Genomic DNA, 25,327 nt, shown 5'->3' with positions numbered 1-25,327 from the left:
AAATGTGAGGTCTGATTTCTCTGGGAGGTAGAGAGCACGTTGCATATATAAGATCCTCAGTGCATTCTTAGAGTCTCAGATGCTTTAAAGACAGAGGTGAGTGTGAGAGAGTCTCTTTGAAAAAAGTAACTCATTTAATAGAATTGCATTCCTCTTTGATAGACCCCGGAGGTTCTTATTCTTTGCCACTGATTTGTAAGTCAGATATGCTCTTCCAATTTTGCTCTTTCTAAAGCCTGGCTTAACCCACGTCACCATCGTCTGTGAGCTTGTGAAGAAATTTCACTTCCCTCTCAACAGCTATTTCTGAAATGTGTGACTTTCCGGGAGGGAGGGAGGGGCTTTCTGGTTTCAGGATGAGAGCAGGAATAAAGTGAGCCCTTTGTGTGGTTTTATCCTTTTCTGAGTATCTTCATCAGCTGTCAGTTCTATCAAAACCATCAATCAGTCCCAATCAACAGGCATTACCTGATCACCATTTCTTCCCAAGAGGCAAATCTCAGATGTTGTGGCAGTGAGCCAGGGGGTGGGTGGGGCTGCCGATCAGCGTTTGCATATACAGCATCTTTTGGAAAAAATAAGACATTTTCTGGCCTAGTTGATGGTCATATTTTACAAATGGGTATAGGGAATGGAAAAGGGAGGAGTGAAGAGGGGAAAGAGGGAGAAAAAGAGAGACATAAGCCTGCTATGTTTAACTCTTTCTACTAATACTAACCCCTTGCCCCAAAGGACAGTGAAGAGCTTGAGGGGCTCCTTTCCCTCTTCTGACCCCAACCCCATATGTGAACATGGGGAAAACCTCATCGGTCAATTGAGTCTGTCCCTAACTTACTTAGGGCTCACCAGAATGCTGTCCACGTGTGTTGTGTGCTCAGTTGCCCAGTCATGTCCAACTCTTGGCAGCCCGCCAGGCTCCTCTGTCCATGGGATTCTCTAGGAAAGAGTACTGGAGTGGCTTGTCATGTCCTCCTCCAGGGGATCTTCCCAACCTAGGGATCGAACCCATGTCTCCTGTGTCTCCTGCATTGGCAGGCAGATTCTTTACCACTGTACCACCTGGGAATGCTGTCCACAGCCACCTAAAGGGAATATATAATTAAAGGAAAAGAAACCCCAAAAGAATAGGTAAACCATCACAAAGCAGAGTCCTAGGGTCAGCATCTCTTCAGTGTCCCTTCGTGACCTTGAGTTAGTTTCTGCTTCCAGGAGCTCTCAGAAGTTGAATGCCTGCCGCACTTCCTGCACTGGCTTGAGCTGGGTCTTCACTGTAACCTCCATGGACATGGGCCTGGTGGCTCCGTTTCCTCCAATCCCAGTGGATTCAGCTGACTCAAGGTCTTCCCCAGAGCTGCAGCCAAGTGTTTCCAGTCCACTTAAGATGCTCCTCGTTTTCCCCTGCAGGCCCTGGGGCTTACCTGTCACTGTCCACAGAGAGTCTTTCTCTCATATTAGGTGTTGTGTGTGTGCTATACTGAACTAGAAAGGGCTAAAGATGCAGATGACCAAGGAAAGGGCTTAGTGAAATCAATTTACATTTAGAAGACTGGGCAAAGAGAAGGGAAGAGAGAGATCAGCATACCCTGAGGAGTGTGTTGTTGTTTGTTTTTTTTTGTCATGGCTGGAGGGCATATGGAAAGAAGCAAGGTTGCAGAAGGGGATGTGAGATGTTGATGATCCATTTAAACAGAATTCCCTTCGAGTTTGAAAAAGAGGCAAATTCAACTTTGGACTTCTTTTAATAGTACCTTTGGATGATACAGAATCAGGGCTGCATATGTTTGGAGGGTTGCATGAGCATTATAAGATGGAACTTGGAGCCCCTTCTGACTGTTAACAACCCGTGTGTTTCTAGCCAAGCTCATTGCAAAGCATCCATTCTTAGGCTGTCACTGTGTAATGTCTCCATCTTTTTCTCCTGGCTTCTCTGTCACGTCTAGACCTCAGAAACAGTCTAGAATGGATTCATGCAGGCCATCATGTAGTGAAACACACTTCCTCTTCATGCGTGCCCTGTTGAGTTCTGAAATGAAGAAAAACTGTCATCTCTGCAGTCCTGGTCATCTTCTTCCCTGACCTCCTTCCTTCGAATTCCTTCCTTCCTGGACATCCTCTCTCAAAGGAAGGGGCGCCCAAGGAGTTGCTAGACCACCTCTCTGGTCCCTTGGCTTAATGTTACAGAGCCCTGGGCGCCTTCAGTGTAAATTGAGGTGGAAAGCTCCAGCCTTAGTGCCTTAACCCAGGGCTCCCCAGCCTCTGGACTATGGACCTGTCAGATCAGCAGCAGCATCAGTTTAGAAATAAAGTGTACAATATATGTAATTCACTGAAGTCATCCCCAGACCATCCCCATACCTTCCTGGAGCATGGAAAAATTTCTTCCACAACACCAGACCCTGATGCTAAAAAGGTTAGGGACCACCACATTAATAAGTGTATCTTGCTGGTTGAAGGTGTTTATTAGCCACTCACATAAGGAAAGTTTGATGTTGAAATGTTTGTTTGTAGGATATGGACATGTAGCATATGCCTACACGCTTCCTATCATCGTTTATTCCTTGGGATACACTTCCTGAAGTTTGAGTGTGGTCCTCCAAGGCTTAAGGCATAGTGATACCCTTCTGATTGGGGAAACATGGAGCCAGGTTAAGCAGGATAACTTGGTAGATCTGTACCTCAAGACTTGTGTGTATTCTACATGAACCTCTCCATCCCTTCTTACTTTTCAAATGGAAACTAGGCAAATTTTAGGCAGATAGTTTCAAAATCCTTCACCACACACAGTTCCATCTTCCCCCATCTCCTGGTCTCCTCTCCCTGCCCAGCTCTTCCTGGTCCAGCCTAAACTTACTGCCAGTCATACTTTGCCTGTTCAGACAGTACCTTTCCCACGAATGCATTTGGAGTGCCTTGAGTTTGAGGTATGAGAGTCTGCTTTGAGATAAACGTGCATCTCTTGCTGTACCTTGATTCTCCGTGTCTGCCCTCTAGTATTCTTGCCTGGACAATTCCATGGACAGAGGAGCCTGGCAGACTACAGTCCATGGAGTCGAAAAGAGTCAGCCATGACTGAGCGCCTACACTTTCGCCTCCCAGTAGCTCCCAGTCTAAGGGGTATAGACATCTTGTTAGCTGTGTCCTGGGATATGGAAAAACTGGGTCTGAATCTCTACAGCCCCGTGCATCTGCTGCTAACCTTGGAGAAGCAGTGTTTCAAAGCTCAGCCTTTGCTTTCCCATCTGTGAGATGCAGCCAATTTCATGTAGCTCCTCTAAGGATCAAATGAGCTAATGGTTGGGATAGGCTTTACTCCCTGTACCTTCTAACAGGACTATAGTGCATGATATCAACAGGGATATTCATCTCACGCAGGACCATCAAGTGCACCAAGTCAGCTCCAACCCCGTCACCAGTATGCAGAAGGCAGTGCTGCCGTCAACACACACGCTCTGACCTAACTGATTTGTTTCCCATTTGAACTGCTGCACCTGCTGCCATACCCCGATTTTAATTCAACAACTAATCATAGAAGATAGGACTCTGTTTTTTGAAAAGAGGAAACTGAGATTCCTATCTTCTATGATTATTTGTTGAATTAAAATCAGGGTATGGGCAAAGTTGAAATACAAACCCAGGCTCTGTGACTCCAGGCCCCTTGTTGTTAATTTCTGTCCTGTCAGTGCATGGAGACTGGTAGAAAAGTGAATCCTGGAATGGGACAGAGGTGACCCAGACTCATACCATTTCCTCCTATTCTCTGCCTTGGTGCACGCTGTTTCCCTGAATCAAATGTCCAGACATTTCTCTTCACCTGCAAGGCTCCTGTTACTCTCTCTCAGCCCCAAGTTCTTCTGAGTATAATTCCTTCAAGTATTACCTGCTGTAAGCAGTATTCCTACAAGCACCCATCCCGAGAAGATCCAGTGGTCCCCCAGCTCCATGCAGCCATTGTGTCAGATGCATAGACTCCAGTTGGTCATTTATCACACAACACGCTGGTTGTAGTTTTGTGGACGGAACTGGCCTGGGACAGCAGGCCTTCTGCTTTGGTCCTCTCTCACCAGAGCTCCACTGCCCTGTATCATCTGCTCCTAGATACCTACCCTCAAAGTGTTTATGGTCAAAGCTAAAATCATCAGCTCCCCACCAACCTGTTCCCAATCGTGTGTCCCCATCTTAGTGACAGGTGCACCCTGTCCATCAGCCAGACCAATGGGATTCCATCACCCCAGTACTGCTGACCTTGCATCTTTACTTTCTCTTGGTCACATCATCTCCTCTCCCCCTCCCCACTGCCTCCTCCCTGGTGGAAGCCTGTATGACTTTGCTGTAGGAGTTTCCTCCCCACCCTCCTCCTCTCTCTCTGACTCTGGCCCCACCCCTCCAACCCATCCTCCACTCTGTAGCCTAGGTGATGTTTCAGAAATGAAACTTGTGCTCCCAAACCTGCATTCTAAAATCCTTCATTGGCTTCTCCTCCCCAGTGTCAGTGGTTCATGGGGAGCAAATGAGGAATGATGCACATGCTTATTAGGTCATCCAGAGAGCTGTGAAGCTCTGCTGCCCCCTTGCTCACAGTGATTCTGGCAGACTTCCTAGAGTCTCCCCCCACTCCGGTGCCTTAGCTGGCAAAGTTTCCTCCTCTTTCGATGCCTGTGTGTTCCTCAGTTCCATCTGGCCAGACCCTGCCCATGTTTAAGGTCTAATGTGAAAGACACCTTCTCCAGTAAACCCTTTTGACCTTCAGTCTAGACACAGTCTCTTCACCATCTGGGGTTCTCTCTATGAGGATCCCTGTCATGTTCTGCCTTACACTTGTCATTTGTATTCACAGCTTTTCTTCTTCAATGGACCATCGGCTGCCTGTTCTTATTCATCCTTGTCACAAATGTGCCTTGCAGATACTGGGGATTCCCTAAAAACATGTTGAATCCCAGTGAAATGAGAACAGATGGAGTCCACGATTGCATTCCATCTCTCGGGCAAGAAAGCTTCACTCTGATTACAGACCCAAATATCAACATTGAGCATCAAGGGTAAACCCAGCCCTGTGGTGGGAGGTGTTAAGGCTGGAAGGACAGCATGTGAAAGATGTACCATGATCTGAGATTCAGGGAACACCTATGTATCCAGGAACAACAACAACAAAAAAAAAGACAGGCAAACGGGAAAGATAACTACCGGGTCAGCCAAAGAGGCAGGGTCACTGTTAGGTTGGACTTTGTTACAGGTGACAAAAGTGAAGCGTGTAGAGTCTAAGGAAATTGCCCCAAATCACATAACTAATAAGCAGCAGAGCTGGGTCTGAAACTTGGCCAATCTGGTAACAGAGTCTACCCTCTTAGCACCACCTAACCTGGGTAACATGTAAAACAGGATTTGCTGATAACGCTGAACTGCATGACATCGGTTTGAATGGTTTGTCAAGATGGGAAAGCAGCCCCAGATAAACTTCTTATCTTGTTTTGTCCACCCTATTCTAAAGTGCACCACACCCTGGGAGGTTAGTCCTTCTTCTGTTTGCACTCACTTGGGTAGCCATTCAAGCTGCTGCTAAGTCGCTTCAGTCGTGTCCGACTCTGTGCGACCCCATAGATGGCAGCCCACCAGGCTCCCCCGTCCCTGGGATTCTCTAGGCAAGAACATTGGAGTGGGTTGTCATTTCCTTCTCCATTGCGTGAAAGTGAAAAGTCAAAGTGAAGTAACTCAGTCGTGTCTGACTCTGAGCGACCCCATGGACTGCAACCTACCAGGCTCCTCTGTCCATGGGATTTTCCAGGCAAGAGTACTGGAGTGGGGTGCCATTGTCTTCTCCAATTCAAGCTAGAACCTTGGAAAGCAAAGCGTCAGTTGCTCAGTCGTGTCCAACTCTTTGCAGACCCCATGGACTGTAGCCCTCCAGGCTCCTGTGTCCATCAGATTCTCCAGGGAAGAATACTGGAGTGGGTTGCCTTCTTCAGGGGATCTTTCCAACCCAGGGATCGAACCCGGGTCTTCTGCCTTACAGGCGGATTCTTTATCATCTGAGCCACCAACCTTGGAAGTCTTAAAATGCTCACATTTAATCACCTATTGCTTTTGTGTTTTAGCCACCTTTCACATTCACCTCTTCTCCTTCCTCAGGGCGATTTCAAGATCTGCCCCCAACATCTCTTGCTTTGACTCTTAGAGCAGCTTTCATGACCCCAGTCCCTCTCTCCTCCAACTGTTTTCTCAGACTCCTGCCAGAATCGTCCATCTAGAAAAATATTTGGCCACTTGGTCCTTTGGGTTCTCCCTGTGACCTGTGGTGTTGAGGGCAAGCAACTTAAGTTCTTTGGGAACTAGGCCCTGCCGACATCTTTTTTTTTTTCCCCCAAACTTTAAGCTTTTTGTTTTGTGTTTACAAAGTTGTGATAGTTTCAGGCTAACGACAAAAGAACTCAGTCATACATAGACAGCCTTTCTCCCCCAAACCCGCCCCACCCCCCGCTCCCATCCAGGCTGGCACATAACACTGAGTAGACTTCCATGTGCTGTACAGTAAGTCCTTTTCGTTTATTCATTTTGAACATACCTGCCGACATCTTGACGTTTCCACCTTGATAACCAACCACCCACCCACCCATTCTGTAGACACGTATTCAGCAGCCTGGAAGTACCCTCCCTCCTACTCCATCTGGGTATTCCTTGACTTTACAACTGAAGAATCACAGACTTTAGGCCAAATTACCTCTCCCCTCTCTACCCGTTACCCCCAAATATGGTTCCACAGCTCCTTGTGTTACTGCCTCATACCATGTATCACTCCAGACGATAATAGCATAGTGCTTGTTAACAAGGCTCTTAAAGTTAGATTTCTTAGATTCTGATCCTCGTCATGTTGCTTGGTGTTGGTGGTAGTGGTGGTTTATTCGCTAAGTCATATGTGACTCTTGTGACCCATGGACTGTGGCCTGCCAGGCTCTGCTGTCCATGGAATTTTCCAGGCAAGAATACTGGAATGGATTGCCATTTCCATATGTAAACTTAACCTCTCTGAGCTTCACTTTCCTCACCTGTACAATAGAGATAATAATACTTCTAATGAGGATTAAATAAAGTAGTTCACATAAGATACTGAGAAAAACATCCATTTCTGCTTTATTGACTATGCCAAAGCCTTTGACTGTGTAGATTACAATAAACTATGGAAAATTCTGAAAGAGATGGGAATACCAGACCACCTAACCTGCCTCTTGAGAAATCTGTATGCAGGTCAGGAAGCAACAGTTAGAACTGGACATGGAACAACAGACTGGTTCCAAATAGGAAAAGGAGTACGTCAAGGCTGTATATTGTCACCCTGCTTATTTAACTTATATGCAGGGTACATCATGAGAACCGCTGGACTGGAAAAAGCACAAGCTGGAATCAAGATTGCCAGGAGAAATATCAATAACCCAGATATGCAGATGACACCACCCTTATGGCAGAAAGTGAAGAGGAGCTAAAAAGCCTCTTGATGAAAGTGAAAGAGGAGAGTGAAAAAGTTGGCTTAAAGCTCAACATTCAGAAAACGAAGATCATGGCATCTTGTCCCATCACTTCATGGGAAATAGATGGGGAAACAGTGGAAGCAGTGTCAGACTTTATTTTGGGGGGCTCCAAAATCACTGCAGATGGTGACTGCAGCCATGAAATTAAAAGACGCTTACTCCTTGGAAGAAAAGTTATGACCAACCTAGATAGTATATTCAAAAGCAGAGACATTACTTTGCTAACAAAGGTCCGTCTAGTCAAGGCTATGGTTTTTCCTGTGGTCATGTATGGATGTGAAAGTTGGCCTGTGAAGAAGGCTGAGCACTGAAGAATTGATGCATTTGAACTGTGGTGTTGGAGAAGACTCTTGAGAGTCCCTTGGACTGCAAGGAGATCCACCCAGTCCATTCTGAAGGAAATCAACCCTGGGATTTCTTTGGAAGGAATGATGCTAAAGCTGAAGCTCCAGTACTTTGGCCACCTCATGCGAAGAGTTGACTCATTGGAAAAGACTCTGATGCTGGGCAGGTTTGGGGGCAGGAGGAGAAGGGGATGACCCAGGATGAGATGGCTGGATGGCATCATGGACTCGATGGTCGTCAGTCTGAGTGAACTCTGGGAGATGGTGATGGACAGGGAAGCCTGGCATGCTGCCATTCATGGGGTTGCAAAGAGTCAGACACGACTGAGCGACTGAACTGAACTGAAGGTACTGAGAACAGAACCTGCCACATAAGTGAGCTCCTACTATTTAAGTGGCAGCTATTAATTATCATCTAAATTGTATTTCTTGCCTGATTCTCCCATCAGACATACTGGCTGGATTAAGATGGCATTTGTCTTTCTATCTGGCAGTTGGCGGAGACAGTCATTTAATAGGCCCTTAAAAAGTTTTAGCTGAATTACTGGTGGAAAGATGGATGAGTGGATGATGGATGGATTGTTGGATGAATGAGTAGGTGAGTACATGGATGAACATATGAGCGTGTGGAGTTATGACCTAAATGGATAAGTGGATGTACAGATTTTTAAGGCGGTGGGTAGATGGGTGGAAGGATGGGTGGATGGAGGCAGATGGATGGATGGGTGGAAGAGTGAATGGGTGGGTTTAAGAAATGGATGGACAGGTAGATGGTTAAATGGATGGTTAAGTAGACAACTTAGTCTTGTTTAAATAGTATGAAACAAGGGGAAGCTATGCCTCAAGTCATTCTTGTCAGCCAGCTGAAAAGATTCTGCAGTATGTGATTTATAAAGTTTGGGGCTTTTTTCTAAGCACAGCTGTCTCCCTGCTCAGAATCTTTGGTCTCAGGCAATCTGTTACTTGCAATATCACTGTATCCTTATAAATTTAGACCTTCAGTAAATCTTTTTCAAGCCTGAGAGAAAGGACACATGTATACTCTGTTTTGATCACAGAGTAAAGAACTATAATCCTTGCCCTGGAAGACCCTGCAATTGAATTTGGAAAACAAATTCAATTAATAGACGCTTGCCAGTTTCTATCATTCTGGGGTTGCCTTGAAGCTTGGTCAAGGATCGCAGTGGCTTTTGGTGACATCCAGGATAACTCAGCCACTTGGAAGAGGTGAATCAAAAGGGGAGGAAGCATGTTGTTATGAGGAAGTGGCCGGGCAGAGGGGAATCCTAAAGGTTGAGAGCAGACCACCAGAGGTTGTGAATGTTGAGACCCAGGAGTGCAGCTTGGAGCTGCTGGCAGTGACAAAATCCTGGCTCAGCATGGAGGCCATGCAGCTGGTCCCCAAATACCCAAAATATTAGCTCTAGTGAGGGGTAACCTCATAGCATGCAAATGAACAGAACTGAGATCGGAATACTGGCCTCTCCATTCTCAGTCCAGTGTTCTTGACAATATAGAGAACAGAGATGTCTGTGAGTCTTTATCAAAAGGAGCCTGAACTCTCTGCCCCTGAGGAATCATATTCCCAGGCTCTGGTCCACAGAGCCCCCAGTGAAGAAGAATGCCAGCCTATACTATGTGGGCTTCCCAGGTGGCACCATTGGTAAAGAACCCACCTGCCAGTTCAGGAGACACAAGAGACTTGGGTTCAATCCCTAGGTTGGGAAGATCCCCTGGAGGAGGAAATGGCAACCCACTCTAGTATTCTTGCCTAGAGGATCCCATGGACAGAGGATCCGCACAGGCTACTGTCCATGGGGTTGCAAAGAACCAGAAACGACTTAAGTGACTTAGCACAACACAGCACATGGTTGGTAGAGGGGATTGGATGACTTGTGTGGGCTGTTCTAGATCCCACCCATCGTCGGAAGTTCTTCACCCCTTTCTCCCATCTGGGGCCACTGTTCATTTGGCCGAAGATATTGAAGTTTTATGAGTGACCAGATTTGCTGGCTGTGGTTTACCCACTTCAGCCTCCCAAGGAGGCTCAGAGCTTCCCTTCTGTCAAGGTGTCTTGGCATTCAGATATCACTTTCCTTCTGGACCTATAGAATTTGGCTCTCCTGATAAATGAGAGAAAGCCTAGGGGTGGGCTTACCTTGGGGGCTTTGGCCAGTTCCTACTTAAGAGGGGGAAACTTGGGGCTCTGAGGTCATGTTCCCACCCTGTGGATGTAAAGACCACATCTTTCTGTGTCAACAAAACTGGATAGCAGTTGAAATTAACCACAGAACTCAAGATGGGAGCAAATTATTCTTGCCTACTTAGATGAGTCTTTGAGGACCTGAATTATTCAGCAAGTTTTCTCAGTCCACAAATGTATTAGTTATTGTCAGTATAATTAAGTCAGTAAAAGAAAAGTGTTCCTATTTATTTTCCTTCAGAACAAGGAAAGTTATAACAAAGGGAATATTATAGACTTACTTGAGTTTTCCTTTTTTTTTTTTTTTTCTAATTGTTCAGAAGCCAAGAGCTAGAAGAGACATCAGAGAAAGACTGCAGGCAGTGATTTTTCAACCATTCTTTTGGAGAGTGGAATCTGTTTTTTAGTCATGTGAAATCTTAAGTGACATGCCAATTTATGAAATAGATTAAAATGGAGAAGCTCTGCCTTTGGTGGCTGGCCGAGGGCCAGCAGCCCTACCTGTTCAGTAACCCCACACGCTCCCTCATTACAGTGAGTCTGCAGAATCCTGAAAATGCGTTGTTTGAAAATTCGTGATTTAGTTCAACTCACCTAAGAATCAGATAATAAAAGGAAGGCGCAGAGAGTTTATTCAAGTTGTAGTCTGTTCAGACTGATGTTTGCAAGTCTTCTCTTTTAGCGCAGTGCTCTTTCATGATGAAATCTGAGTGCTCTTCCAGTTTTCTACCAGTAATGTAACAAAGGACTTCGCAAAATTTAGTGGCTTAAAAAAACAAGCCATGAAATTTAGTGATTTTTCTCATAAATCTGCACTTTGGCTAGGGTTTGCAGGGGATGACTTGTTCCTGTTCTATGATATCCAGGGTCTTAGTTGGTAGAATCCAGTTGGCTGGAAGTTGGCTGGAAGCCTCTCTCTGTTCATACAGTCTTAGGGCCTCTGCGTGTGGTTTCTCCACATGGCCTCTTCTGACCACAGCAAGCTTGGGATACTTAGCCTTTTTACATGAAGGCTCAGGCCTCCAGGTGAAAGTTCCAAAGACTCAGACAGAGCCACAAAGCTTCTATTTGTCCTGTGCTAGAAAGTCCCAGAATGTAACTCCTCCTACATTCTATTGGTCACCTAAGGCCAACCCTGATTCCGTGTGGAAGGCACTGCCCTTGGACATGAGTGTTGGGAAGTTTGGATCACTGGGCAGCCACCTTGGATGCTGCCTACACACTTTCCTTGCTTTTGGTGTGATCGTATGCATAGATTCTGATGTGGTTTAACCTTAACAGAGAAGTCATTATTTTTTTCCTTAGATCTTAGGAGCACTGTCATAAACTAGTTCTAGAAGGCCACAGAAATCTGACTTAAGACCAAAACATCACAATTGCCAGGAAACTAGTTTTAGTAACCATAAGAATTTTCAAACCATTAAAATGGCCAAATGCGATCTGGCTTCCTCCGCATGGATAGTGAGTTTCTCCATCACAGGAGAGGTCTCCTTCATTTCTTCTGCCACTGCAAGGGTCTGATTCTCAAGGACGCTGACGAGTTGAGAAACCTGTGTCTCCTTGAGCTTAGGGAGTAATACTATGTGCATTTCTAAGAACCAAGATTTCTTATAAATCTAATTCTTGTTTGTTTGTCTTTTCTTTTCCCCCACTTTTGGACATTTCCTTCATCTGACTGCCCATCAATATATAGAAGAAATGCTTATTCCTACTCCTATTACTTGTAAGTATCTACCTGGGGTGACTTTGCTTTGTGCCCTGTAAGGCAACCTGTAGCATGCATTTCCTGCACCAACCAAGTGTCTGTTGGTTTCTCATACTCACTTCTGTCTAAGTCATCTGTAGCCGCAGCGTTTTGATTTGCCTCGATGTTTTCCATTTGAAAATGCACTGTCTCTGTTCATGTCTGTTCTGTTTCTTCCATCTTGGATCCCGCCCCTCGCCCGCCCTTTCTGTTTTTGGAGCCGTGAAGGGCTGTTTCTCCTTTGTCAGTATAATTCTCTAGTTAGAAATCCTCCAGTTCCAACAAGAGAAAACCTGATCCTCCTGTAGAATTTGCACACATAAAACAGAACCACTGATCTCAGCAACTTCAAAGCCCATTTATGTCTGCTTGGGAAACATATAGCCCTAAGGGCTGAAAGATTAGAAAGAAATTCATTGGCTATTTCCACTATTTCAGGAAGTCTACAGGGAATCGTGGCTTTATCTAGAACCAGCTTCACAGGTGACAGAAACATCCAAGGTCTTTCTTTGGGGCTAGAATTCTCTCAGTCTAGTGTTTATCATCAGTTACATCATGTTGTCAGTGCATTTTGCTGGTAGTTATAGATGGTTGCTTGTCTATAACAATTTTATTTTTATGGTTTTTCTTATTACTCAACCAGACATTTTCACAACGTGAGGGTAAAGGAGAAAAATTCCATAAATAGATCCTTGGTGATGAAGAGTTAGAAAACCACTGAATTAGTCTCACATTTCTAATAGGCATTTTCCATATTTGAAAATTCAGGTCCAGGGAAGTATGTGAAGTACATGAAATCACGCATCCAGTCATCAAGAGAGAGGGATTAAAACTCAGAATGTCTCGCTCCTTGTAAAGTGTATTTTCCATCGTTCCATGTCTTGCTCCACCTCTGGCAAGCCGAGCCTTGTGAGAGAGACCATATCTGTTAGTGATCATCTGCTGAAGCCTTCACAGATGAGGAGGGAGCCAGCCTCCCCATCTCTCTGCTCAGTATTTGGGTCCCTGGTCAATAGGTCCATGCAGTGAGCAGATGAGATTCTGGGATCACCACCCTGATGTTATATAGGAACCAATGAACCCCAGCCACCATCACCCAAAGTACCAGACAGCCTGCTTCATTTGTTCATTCATTCATTTGAGAAACATGCATTGAACATGCACGTTATGACCCAGACACTGTGGATGGAGAGATGGCCAGGACTTTGAACCCTACCCTCCTGTGCAAACCTATCAGAGACAACTAGCCCAACATTAAATACTTGAAAGCTCAGCTGAGAGGTAACTGCGGGTATATGTACTGTAGGGTACGGGGACACTTAGTTGTGTGACTGATTTTTTTAGTGGGCAGGGGATAGTTATCAGTGCTTTTAGAGATGGGTTTATCTAGGGCTGAAGAACTAAGAATTCTGAGCAGGGAAAGCAGTGTGTGCAAAGACACAGAGGTATGAGACAGTATGGGGTATTGTTGCCATCGCAGAAGACGTCAGAGTTCTGGGTTCAAGTTACATCTCTGTCACTCACCAGTTACATAGCCTTTAGCAAGTTTTCTGAACTTTTTCAGCCTCTTTCCTCTCAACTCTAAAATAGGGATAATAGTGCCTAGCTTGTAGGGAATGAAGAATTTTGTAAAGTGCCTTGCAAATAAATTGGCACTCCTGCAATGTAAGTTTTCTTTTGTTTCCCCGTTCAGAAACCATAAGGAGTCAGGGCTGAAGTGGTGGCCCCTGATGGTGCCTCTGGTCTTCTAGAGATTCTTACAGGATCAGTGTGCTTACATTAGGTATGGGCATGCAATGCCTTCTGGGCAACTTGCCCTCTCAGTCTGTTAGCCAATGTACATAGCACTGTCTGGAGGCCCACTTTGTACCATTCTCTGTGCTGGGCCCTGTGATGAAATCAAACACGAATGGTATGGAGATATAGAAGAAGACACACAAGTACTTGTACTTCAGGTTGCAGTGATAAGCAGGGGTCTTTGAATTAGCGCAGACTTGGAGTTCTCAATGACAGGTCCTAGGGTGTGACACTCATGCCAGCTCAGGAATGCTGCTGCTGCTGCTAAGTCGCTTCAGTCGTGTCCGACTCTGTGCAACCCCAGAGACGGCAGCCCACCAGGCTCCCCGTCCCTGAGATTCCCCAGGCAAGAACACTGGAGTGGGTTGCCATTTCCTCCTCCAGTGCATGAAAGTAAAAAGTCAAAGTGAAGTCGCTTAGTCGTGTCTGACTCTTTGCGACCCCATGGACTGCAGCCTACCAGGCTCCTCCATCCATGGGATTTTCCAGGCAAGAGTGGGACATAATTAAAGATTCAGAGAAGGAGGAGAACTGGCAAAGCAGACAGAAAGGTAAGAGGAGAACCATGGAGAACCAAGTGAAGTCCACTGCAGAAGGAAGACTTGACAGTAGAAGGTGCTGCAGAGAGATGGAAGTGGAGGGCTCGGGCATGGTCCTCGTCCAGCAGAAGTCACTTGTGCAGGTCCTGGGGTAGCCTTGAGGGAAGAAGCCAGCCTGCCTAGGGCCGATGAGGAGGATAACTTCTTAACCACTGGGCCCTGAAAGAGGAGAAGCATGAGACTGGCCAGTTGAAGGGCCAGAAAGTCCTGGAATGTATATGTCGAGGAGCCCGTGCAGAATGGAGTGGCTGAAGATGCTGGAGGTGGGGTACCCAGAGAAAAGGAGGATCTGGAGGCTAAGTGGTGACAGGGAGCCGAGGAGTGTGTGTGTGACCGGTATTGTGAAACCAAAGGATTGAGGGATGCATGTAGATGGTGAAGGGTGAACAGAACGGAAATGATGGACCCCCTTGGTCTCCAGATTCAAGATTCCATTCGGCCACGTCTTAGGCAGAGACCCTGCATGGGTGCTTTAAACCGTCTCTGTTCAAATTGTGGGCCACAGACCTGCGGCACTGACATCGCGCAGGAGCTTGTTAGAAACACAGCACCCGGGACTTCCTGGCAGCCAGTGATGGGGACTCCTCACTCCCAAAGAAGGACGCACAGGTTCCATCCCCAGTCAGGGAACTAAGGTCCCGCACAGTGCAGCCTAAAACAAACAAGCGAAAAACGAAATGCAGCACTTACGTTCCCAGCTCAGGTCTTCTGAACTAGGACCTGCATTGCGACAAGATCCCCAGTTCATTCATGTGCACCTTTAAGTTTGAGAAGCACTGCCTTACCCAGTCTCAGTTGTCTCATCTATTAAACAGGAAAAATAATACCCTCCTCGCAGAGCTTATGGAGTCACCCCATCCCTCTAAAAGCCTCGAAATCATCCACTGAAAGAGAAAGCCTCCGACATACTTTGGCTCAACAGTGAAACTCATATTCAATCCCCAAGCTTTTGTGGAGTTCCCACTTACATGTCAGGCACTGGTCAAAGTTCTGGGATATAAGAGTTAGCTCAACAAACAAAAGTCCCTGCCCACATGAAGAGTTTTAGTGGGGGGAGACAGAGAAAAAACACCATATATAAGAAAAGCAGTGTAGGTGTTATGTGATGGCCAAGAGAGGTAAAGCGAAAAACAGATAAACTGTAGAAAGAGAATGTAAAGTGTGGCTGGGAGAGGAACAGAGGAACGTGTTTTCAAAGCCAAGAGACCCTCAATGTCTCTCCCACATTGAAAGGTCCCATATACAGGATCAAGGGTCCATAAACTTTTTCAATAAGGAATCAGTAGTAAATATTTTTGGCTTTATGGACTCTCTGTTGCATCTGCTCAACTCTGATGCTGTAAGCAGGAATGTGTTCCAATAAAATTTTAATTAGAAGATTCAGAGGGTGGGCCAGATTTGTCCTGAGGGCCATAGTCTTCCTATCCCTGCTTTTGAGATAGAGAGAGAATGTAGTTCAAGATTCATCCTGTTTTATGAGCTTCTATGATGTACACTGGTGGCTCAGACAGTAAAGAATCCATCTGCAATGCAGGAGACCCAGATTCGATCCCTGGGTCGAGAAGATCTGCTAGAGAAGGGAATGGCTACCCACTCCAGTATTCTTGCCTGGAGAATTCCATGGACAGGGAAACCTGGTAGGCTACAGTCCACGGGGTTGCAAAGAGTCGGACACTACTGAGCAACTAACACACACGTGCACACACACACACACACGCACACACACACACATAATGTGTTGCACCCTTGCATGGCAGCTGGACCAGCCTAGAAGGAGGCTGGTGGCTATGTTGTTGTTTGTTGTTTTTTAGCTGGTGTGATGTGTGTGGTTCATGTAATGCTCAGGAAAAGCCTGTGAGGTATAGTTAATGTGTTGAGTCTGTTTAGATATTGAGACTGAGGTTTGAGGACTTGTGTATACACACAGCCAGGATGTGGCAGAGCTTGGGTTTGAATCCAGGAGCCCATACCCCCAAGCCCTGCCCATCCTTCTCATTTATGACTTCAGGGCGCCTGCCTGGACTGTGTGCTTGGAGGGCCCTTGGCCAGGCTGTGGGAGGGCCAGGATTTGAATGCAGGTTTTTCTGCCTATACATCTTCAGTTCTATGCAGGGACAGCAGTGCCTTGCTCAGGACAAGTGGCAGCTGTTCCTGGCTGGCAAGGAGGCCCTTGAGGCAATCCTGTCTTTGCTGTCCAGGGGACTTGCCATGTGGTCAGAGCTGAGGGTGCTGGGCTGCCAGATCAGTGGTAGTTGAGGGGTTAGAGGAAGAGGTAACCAAAAGGAAGTTAATGTCCCAGGTAAACAGAGCTATAGATAGAAGGCACTTTGGGATCTAGGGGCAAAAGAATCTAGAGTGGAGTCCTTCATTGCCTGGTACACATTTTAAAAACAAAAATAATGTGGGTTTTGGTGTCAGACTTAGATCACAATTTAGGTCTGCCTCTTCTGTCCAGTTGTTCAGACCTTGCGCTGTCACGGAACCACCGAGCCTCAGTTTCTTCATCTGCAAAATGGTAATAGCAACTTGCCAGCATTTTCATGAGGCGTAACGAACAAGCGTTATCTGTAGAATGACTGGCACAAAGTAGGTATTTTATAAAGAGCGACTGTTACTCCTCACATCCTGAGCTAACAGAACTGCTTCTCTCAAATTCCTTTTTGTCTTTCTGTTGTAACACAGCAACCAACAACTTCAGCATCTGCTTTTTAAAACGATACTAAGAGTCAGCATGTGTTCACGGGTTAATTTACCTCAAGGCATGTGATGGGCACAGTAATTGTTTTGAACAGAGACATTTTAGTGTAGTCGTTGTTGAAAAGGCACGAAGGTGTTTACCAGCCGTTCTGACAGAGAGCACTTAACTGTTTCACTTTGCCTTGTTTGGGTATCACAGAGGAGGGTACCGCCTGGGTTGGTCTCTGTGTGCAGACACTCTGGAATGCTTGGACTTTTCACGTCCTTTCGCTTTCTCCCCATTCCAGCATGTGTATTCATTTGTTTATTTTGATTGGGCTGTAATGTTATACAGCAACGTGAATCAGCTCTACGTGTACATGTAGCTTCTCCCTCTTGAGCCTCCCTCCCACCCACACCCATCCCAACCACCTAGGTCATCACAGAGCGCAGAGCTGAGCTCTCTGTGCTATACAGCAGGTTCCCACTTTAAATCCTACATTTTTTATTCAAGGTCCAGATCAAACATCAGCTCTCAGAGGAAGATGTCTCTGATTCTTTCTACCTACAGGAATGTCCCTTTTCTCCATCTCTGACTGCGTTATCATGGGCAGGAGCAAATGTGTCTTAAGGATGTTTCTTTTTCATTAGCATGTTCCCCATGGTGCCCTGACACTCACAGTGAACCCCAGTAAATGTTTGTGGAATGAATGAACGAGATGAGATTAAAAGACGTAACAGCTAAAGTCAACAGGGAGATGATCTGTTCTTAAACAAACAAACCAAAAAAGGTAACAGTTTTTAGCTGACTCCAGACCCCGTCTGTTTCTTGCTTCTGTGGCTTTAAGGCAACTTTTTAAAGTCTGTTTCCTAATTTATAAAGTGGGAATTAACAATGCATTCCTTAAAACGTATTTACAAATCACAAACAGACTCACAGACTTAGAGAATGAACTTATGGTTACCAGAGGGGAAGAGAGGGGGGTTGTCAGAGAGTTTGGGATTGACATGTACGCATTGCCATATGTAAAATGGATAACCAGCAAGGATCCTCTGTGTAGCACAGGAAACTCTGCTCGGTATTCCATAACAACCTAATTGGGAAAATAATTTGAAAAAAGAATAGGTACATATATAACTGAATCACTTTGTTGTACACTGGAAACTAACACAACATTGTTAATCAGCTATATTCCTATATAAAAATAACACTTTTTAAAAAATGCTTTCCTTACAGAAATCTTGCAAGGATTCAGTGAGACATTGTTTGGAAAATGCCTCGCCTTTAGTAGGCTTTCAGCCAAAATAAGAAACTGTCTCCTTTTTCTGAAATGCATACACCTTTTCACACCAGAGGCTGTTGCAAATCAAATATCATTGCCTCAATACATTTAAAGAGGAATTTGAAATGATGATATCAAGAGATACTCAAAAAGTATTCTATGTAATTCGTCAGTCACTTCAAATAAAAATGAAGAAAAATAGGAATAGAAGAAAACCATTTAAAGATAATAAGTATCAATTACCGAAAGCTGACAGCAAACATGTTGACAGTGAAAATAGACGGTATTACCGTGAAGGCGAGTCAGAGCTGTCTGCCGTGCTACAGCTCTTCAGCCAAGGGAAGGCCTGGGTGAGAATTCTGACTCCTGGGCCCCACCGCCAACCTACTCAGTTCCTTTGAAAGTGGGAACTGGGAATCTGTGTTTTACACACAACTCAGATTAATATTTTGCATGCTGACTCTCCTGATCCTCACATCACCCTGATATCTTTGCTCAGGGTCCCACCTTTGCAGCTACAGTCCCCTTTTCCTGGAATACCTACCCCTCCTCCATGCCTGGGAAATTCTAGTATCATTATCTGCTTTTAATTTTATTGAAATGTAGTTGATGTACAATGTTATGATTTCTTCTGTACAGCAAATATATATATGTGTGTGTGTGTGTATGTATATTCTTCTTCCTTATGGCTTATCACAGGATAGTGAATATAGTTCCCTGTAGAATCTCATTGTTTACTCATCTTATATATAATGCTCTGCCTCTGTGAATCCCAAACTCCCAGTCCGTCCCCTCCCAGCCACCCTCACCTTGGCAACCGCAAGGCTGTTCTGTGTGTCTGTGAGTCTCTTTTGGTTTCATAGATATGTTGATTTGTATCATAGTTTAGGTTCCACATGTAAGTGATACCATACGGTATTTGCCTTTCTCTTTCTGATGTCCTTTGCTTAGTGTGATCATCTCTAGGTCTATCCCCGTAGCTGCATAGAGCATCATTTCCTTCTTTTGCTGGCTGAGTAATATTCCTCTGCATATATGCACCAGTCTTCCTCTTTATCCATCCATCTGTTGATGGACATTTAGGTGTGTTTCCAGGTCATGGCCCTTGTAGTGCTGCTGTGAGCATAGCAATGCATGTATCTTTTCAAATTATAGTTTTGTCTAGGTATATGCCTGGGAATGGAATTACTGGATCATATGGCAACTTTGTTTTTTGAGGAACCTCCATAGTGGCTGCATTAGTATCTTTAAAAAGGGGAAATTATTCTGTTTTTCAGGTGGCCCTCCTCAACTCCCACAGACCAGAACTAGGCTCATTCATAAATTTGCTGTGCACTTACCTTTCATTTATTCACCCATTGACTCTCCTTCATGAACCGTTCTCAGATTATACTGCCCTGGGTGTATTTGCACGTCTTTCTCTTTGTCACTCTGTTGATTATGGGAATGAACACTCACAGGTGGGTGTATGTGTGAGGTGGGTAACCCGCATTTTGTTCCATCTCTCATTGACTTAGCGTATTCCATTCTTATCCATTTCCAGTTATTTTGGCATACGGTGATGGTAGGGCTTTCTGATCATCTATTTTGTAATTTTTTATTGGTTTTAGTCTAGAAAAGTACTCGCATGTCACAATTATAAATGCATAAAATTAACCAGTGCTGTTGCAACAAGACAGATATTAATGCACTGGGCTAGATTGTGTGTACAGATAGAGTTGGGTAAGGATTGCAACTCAATGGAGGCTTTATTGTTTACTCTATTGAATTAGAGTCTAAACACATCCATCATGAATACCAAACAGAGCAAATCTGTAAGTCAGAGCCTCTGTCTCCTTAATCAGGGGAAATACAAATGAGTGTTTCTCTTCACAGGTGGCAAAAGATGTTTATACTTGTGTCAAATTTAAACTTTAAACTTTGAAACCAACCAAGTATCAGTGATGCCTTGAGACTTAGAAAGGTGTGTGATTCTACATGTTTCTATTCCGTAAACACATTTGAACTTTATAAAGAAGGTAAAAGAGTGGGGGATTCTCTGGTGATGGAGAGGAGTGACCTAGTGAAAGAGGGATGGAAAGAGAAGTTTCTGTGGACACTGTTGTGATTGCTGCTCAGATCCACCTCCAGGGATGGACTTACCCTTCAGGTGCTACAACTGCTGTCGATAGACAGTTCTTGGCTAACTGCCTTCTTTTGGATAACTTGGTCTTCAGAACTGCCTCATCCAAGGTCCTTCAATAACTGGTCAATAGCTGACTTTTACAGGATGTAAAAATCAGTCCAGTATCAGAGTTGCCTACGGGGTTGGCTTAAAATAAACCCTCACTGCAGCTACCTCACCATTCAGATTCCCCTCTGCCCACTTTTTCCCCTCTCCTCCCCAGTCTACCCCTCCCCTCCCCTCCCTTCCCTTTACCTCTCTTGCCTTCCCTTCTCCTTCCCTCCTTTTCCCCTGCCCTCCCCACCCTCTCTTCTCCTCCCCCAGATGTTGACCGCCCTCCCACCCGAAGAAGCTCCTTCTAATTTATCTCCTACATGCCAGTCTCTGAAAGTCAAATTTCCAAGAGCCCAACCTATGACCCCTGCATTCAGTTTTGTCACTCTCCACTGACAAGTAGATTTATATATATATATATATATATGGCCACCTACCACTTGAACATGCATACTTCATTGTCTGTGGACACTGTTTACAAACTGATTGGGCTACCACTTTTGTTAACCACTGATAAGTAAACTCTAAGAAGTCTTTCCTTAGGCAGTCATTCATTCATCAGCATTTGCTTCTCACCTGTGCCTGTGCTGGGCAGGAGGACTGTGGGCATCTTCCTATACTGCTTCTGCCTCGGGAAGCTCATAGTGTAGCCCAGAATAGTGTAGTGAGATCCTGTTTCTGAATCAGCCAGAAGAGAGAATCAGGGTCAGCTAAAGAGAACTATGAGAAATGCTGGGCTGGAAGAAGCACAAGCTGGAGTCAAGATTGCCGGGAGAAATATCAATAACCTCAGATATGTGGATGACACCACCCTTATGGCAGAAAGTGAAGAGGAACTAAAAAGCATCTTGATGAAAGTGAAAGAGGAGAGTGAAAAAGTTGGCTTAAAGCTCAACATTCAGAAAATGAAGATCATGGCATCCGGTCCCATCACTTCATGGGAAATAGATGGGGAAACAGTGCAAACAATGTCAGACTTTATTTTGGGGGGGCTCCAAAATCACTGCAGATGGTGACTGCAGCCATGAAATTAAAAGACGTTTACTCCTTGGAAGGAAAGTTATGACCAACCTAGATAGCATATTCAAAAGCAGAGACATTACTTTGCCAACAAAGGTCCATCTAGTCAAGGATGTGGTTTTTCCAGTGGTCATGCATGGATGGGAGAGTTGGACTGTGAAGAAAGCTGAGCGCCGAAGAATTGATGCTTTTGAACTGTGGTGTTGGAGAAGACTCTTGAGAGTCCCTTGGACTACAAGGAGATCCAACCAGTCCATTCTAAAGGAGATCAGTCCTGAGTGTTCATTGGAAGGACTGATGTTGAAGCTGAAACTTCAATACTTTGGCCACCTCATGTGAAGAGTTGACTCATTGGAAAAGACTGTGATGCTGGGAGGGATTGGGGGCAGGTGGAGAAGGGGACGACAGAGGATGAGATGGCTTGATGGCATCACTGACTCGATGGACATGAGTCTGAGTGGACTCCGGAAGTTGGTGATGGATAGGGAGGCCTGGCATGCTGCGATTCACGGGGTCGCAAAGAGTCGGACATGACTGAGCAACTGAACTGAACTGAACTGAAAGAGAACTAAGTGCCCAGCCATGGTGCCCCCTTAACAATGTGTCACCAGGGCAGGAACGGATTTCAGTTCTGAAAGCACTTACCTTCAGCAAATATCCCCAAACTGAGAACAACTCTTGCTGCTCGGGCTGTAGCAAAGATAAGATCCTGAGATGCGCAAAGTGGAAAATGCCTTTCTAAGTGTTTCAGCAAAGTGCTTTTAATGGAAGGAAGTACTTTAGTTAAGTTGATGATGATGATAATGATTGCATCTTGTGTGAGTATACAGCTTTATCTCTTCCAAAGTGCTTTCCCACTTATTACCTAGTTGTCTCTTTGGGCTTGGAGGTACTTAGCAAGATATTATTAGACAGGTTTCTGTGCTTTGTAAGAAAAAACCCTGGGCATTCCGGCTCCAGTTTCAGTTAAGTGACTTCATTCCATCTCAACCTCAGTCTCTCACCTGTAAAATGGAAGTAATAACACCTATATTTCATAACAGCTATGATGTGTAAGTGGCATTCTTTTCATTCACGAACATTTACTGAGCAGTTCCTTTGTACTAAGCACTGAGCTAGGTGTAAATAAGTATTTTGAAAGAAATGGCTTCCCTGGTGGCTCAGACAGTGAAGAATGTCTGTAATGCAGGAAACCAGGGTTCAGTCCCTGGGTTAGGAAGGTCCCCTGGAGAAGGGAATGGCTACCCACTGTAGTATTCTTGCCTGCAGAATTCCATGGACGGTGGAGCCTGGCAGGCTACAGTCCATGGGGTCACAGAGTCAGACACGACTGAGCAACTAATACTTTCACTTGAAAGGAATACCCTTCTCTCAAGGAGCTTAAAACATGACTTGGACATGTTAATAGTTACAAAATACTATTGTAAATACATGAAAGAGCAACAGTGAAACTTGACGAAGGAAGTGTCTGATTTCTGCTTTGAGGAAAGATGTCATGGGCTAAAGGGCCAAATAGGATGCTTGGTATAGAACAGAGGCAAGATGTTTTGCTGAAGAAATAACACATTCTTTCACTTTTTTGCTTTGCTCATTATCTTGAAATACACACATACACACACAACTTTTATAACCAGGTAGGTTACATGCTGGGAAAAGCCTGGACAGGGTAAAAAAATAAAAGAGGAAGAAAGGGCTGGAGTAGGAAGGAGAAAGTTTGGATCCTAGTTCCACTGCTTAGTAGCTATGAGTTCTAAGCACTCAGAGCCCCAGTTTCTCATCTGTAAAATGGAAATGATCGTGCTGAAGTCATGGGGTCATCTTAACAAATTAAATGATAGAATGTACATCCTTTTTGGTTTCTGTTTCAATTGCATTTCATTAGATTGTTGTCATTTATCAAATGGTAGAGCTAAGCTAGAACAGCAGTTGCAGTGTGTCAGGAATGGGGGACGTTAATGTTTTATTAACTTCAAGCATAAGTTACATGAAAGAAGAATTTGCCAGATAGAATGAAGGTAGGGCAGTTGTAGATGGTGATTCTTAAAATTCCAAAGCTTCTTCTCCGAGCAATTGGATAGGACACACCCCCTTCCTGGTTTCTGTCTCTGCTGATTTCAGTGAGAGCTCAGAGTCAATGAACGATTCTGGCAAATCCCACAAAGGTAGACAATGTCATTTGAGCACAAGAAGATTTCATGGACCAGAAGGCAGAGAAAAGGCTGGGTTTAAAAGTAGAAGGGCTTCCGTATTTCTGAATATAGGGGCAGGGGGACAGGTTTGTCCTGTGTGGTGTGGCTGTGAAAACCTGCCTTAAATGAGGCATGGTTCTCTGAATGTGGAAGGGGCTATTCTACTCGGGGCAGTGTCGGGAATGTTGCCTCTTTCCTGGGAACAGGGCTCAGATGAATTTGTGTGTGTTTCAAAAGAACAGCCACACAAGGAGGGGACCACAGCCACAACCTAAAAAGAAAGATTAGAGAACCAATTCCACTGTTCTCGGGTGGGGCCTAGGCATTTTAAGGTTCTCCAGGTTCTTCTGATCTAAAACCTTTGTTGAGAACCACTCGTGGGAGAGTTTGAGAAGCCAGGATCGTGGAATATAGGCATTTCTTGGTCTGGCCGCCTAACCCAGAACCTCCGATGAAAATTTAGCCCTGCAAGATTATCAAACAGATACAGTTTTGGTTAAAATGTTGGAATCTGAGTGTGGAGGGCAGGGTCCATAGAAGATAGATCGCTATTTGATAGCACCATTTCCTTTGTATAGGTATTGAGGTAGACAGTCCTTATGCTGTTCATAATTGTGTATAGACCATTTAATGAATGGCGAAACACCTCAGGCACATTTAAAAATAGTATTTAATATCTCTTAGCAATTACTCCTCATAGTGGTGTTGGTGGAATAAAGACCCCTCAGCCACGATCAATCTCCTAAGAAATATTTGTTCATAAGCATTATGAACAATGAAACCTTCATTAATGAAACCTCAAGAAGCTCAATACTTCTTATGAAATCTTTCTTATCAGAATAAAAGAGTGTTGGATGAGCTTCTCTCTGGAACAATCTTATTGTTTCTTGGTTTGTTTTTATTGTAAATAGTTGATTTACAAGGTTCTGTTAGTTTCAGGTGTAGAGCAAAGTGATTTGGTTATACATATATAAATATATATCCTTTTTTTCACATTCTCTTCCATTATAGGTTATTACAAGATATTGACTATAGTTCCTTATGCTGTACAGTGGGTCCTTGTTGGTTATCTATTTTATATACAATAGCGTGTATATTTTAATCCCAAACTCCTACTTTATCCTTCCTCCTGTTTGGTAACTTTAAGTTTGTTTTCTGTGTCTGTGAGTCTGTTTCATGTTTTAGAAGTAAGTTCATTTCTGGAACAATTTTTCCTTCCAGTGGCTTTGAACCACTGTGCAGAACATTCTGAAAAAGTGGGCATATTACAGCCACTCATGTTTTTTAAGAGGAAATATTGAAAGGTTAATCTGACCAATACCCTGTTTTTACTGGGAGGATTTTGTTTTTGTAAAGAGTGAAAATATGATTTTATTAAGGTTATCAGCCAAACTGAGCCTCAGGATTAAAGAAGGCTTGTTTTGCTTTGGAAAACAGCTTGGCAACAATACGCTTTCCTAGAAATGGAGAAAAGCCAAGAATGCCTATACTTTATTTTACTTTGTTCTTGCCTCCCTGTGCCATTTATTATTTGGACATCTACTGATAAGAGCGAGAACTTCTGGTGAAAAATCTTAAGTTTAGATATGGTTGATGTGGGATTTCATACATTCTTTTATACAATAAACCTACCGTGAAAATGTAGGATCTAAGGTTTTTCCAGGAGATCCATGGCTGATGCAAAGTGTATCCATCCACTGTATTGCCAGGCAGGTGTCCTCCAGCCATCCAGTCTGG

At 44.5% G+C, this 25,327-nt stretch overlaps 1 protein-coding gene across 8 annotated transcripts in view; it reads left to right on the top strand.

The window, feature by feature from the left end:
• The window catches only part of PTPRT (protein tyrosine phosphatase receptor type T), a 1,160,687-nt gene that overhangs the window by 993,543 nt on the left and 141,817 nt on the right, over nt 1–25,327 (top strand). For 4 of the 8 annotated variants that reach the window (XM_069548588.1, XM_069548584.1, XM_069548587.1 and 1 more), the window contains exon 15: nt 11,758–11,787. The exons of the other annotated variants lie outside the window; for them this stretch is intronic. In XM_069548588.1, the coding sequence (XP_069404689.1) occupies nt 11,758–11,787 (30 nt within the window). The remainder of the gene's footprint in view (nt 1–11,757; nt 11,788–25,327) is intronic. 8 annotated transcript variants of the gene reach the window in all.

The sequence above is a fragment of the Ovis canadensis genome, chromosome 13 (genome assembly GCF_042477335.2).
Source record: "Ovis canadensis isolate MfBH-ARS-UI-01 breed Bighorn chromosome 13, ARS-UI_OviCan_v2, whole genome shotgun sequence".
Lineage (NCBI taxonomy): Eukaryota > Metazoa > Chordata > Mammalia > Artiodactyla > Bovidae > Ovis > Ovis canadensis.
This window is presented reverse-complemented; position numbering and strand designations above follow the sequence as displayed.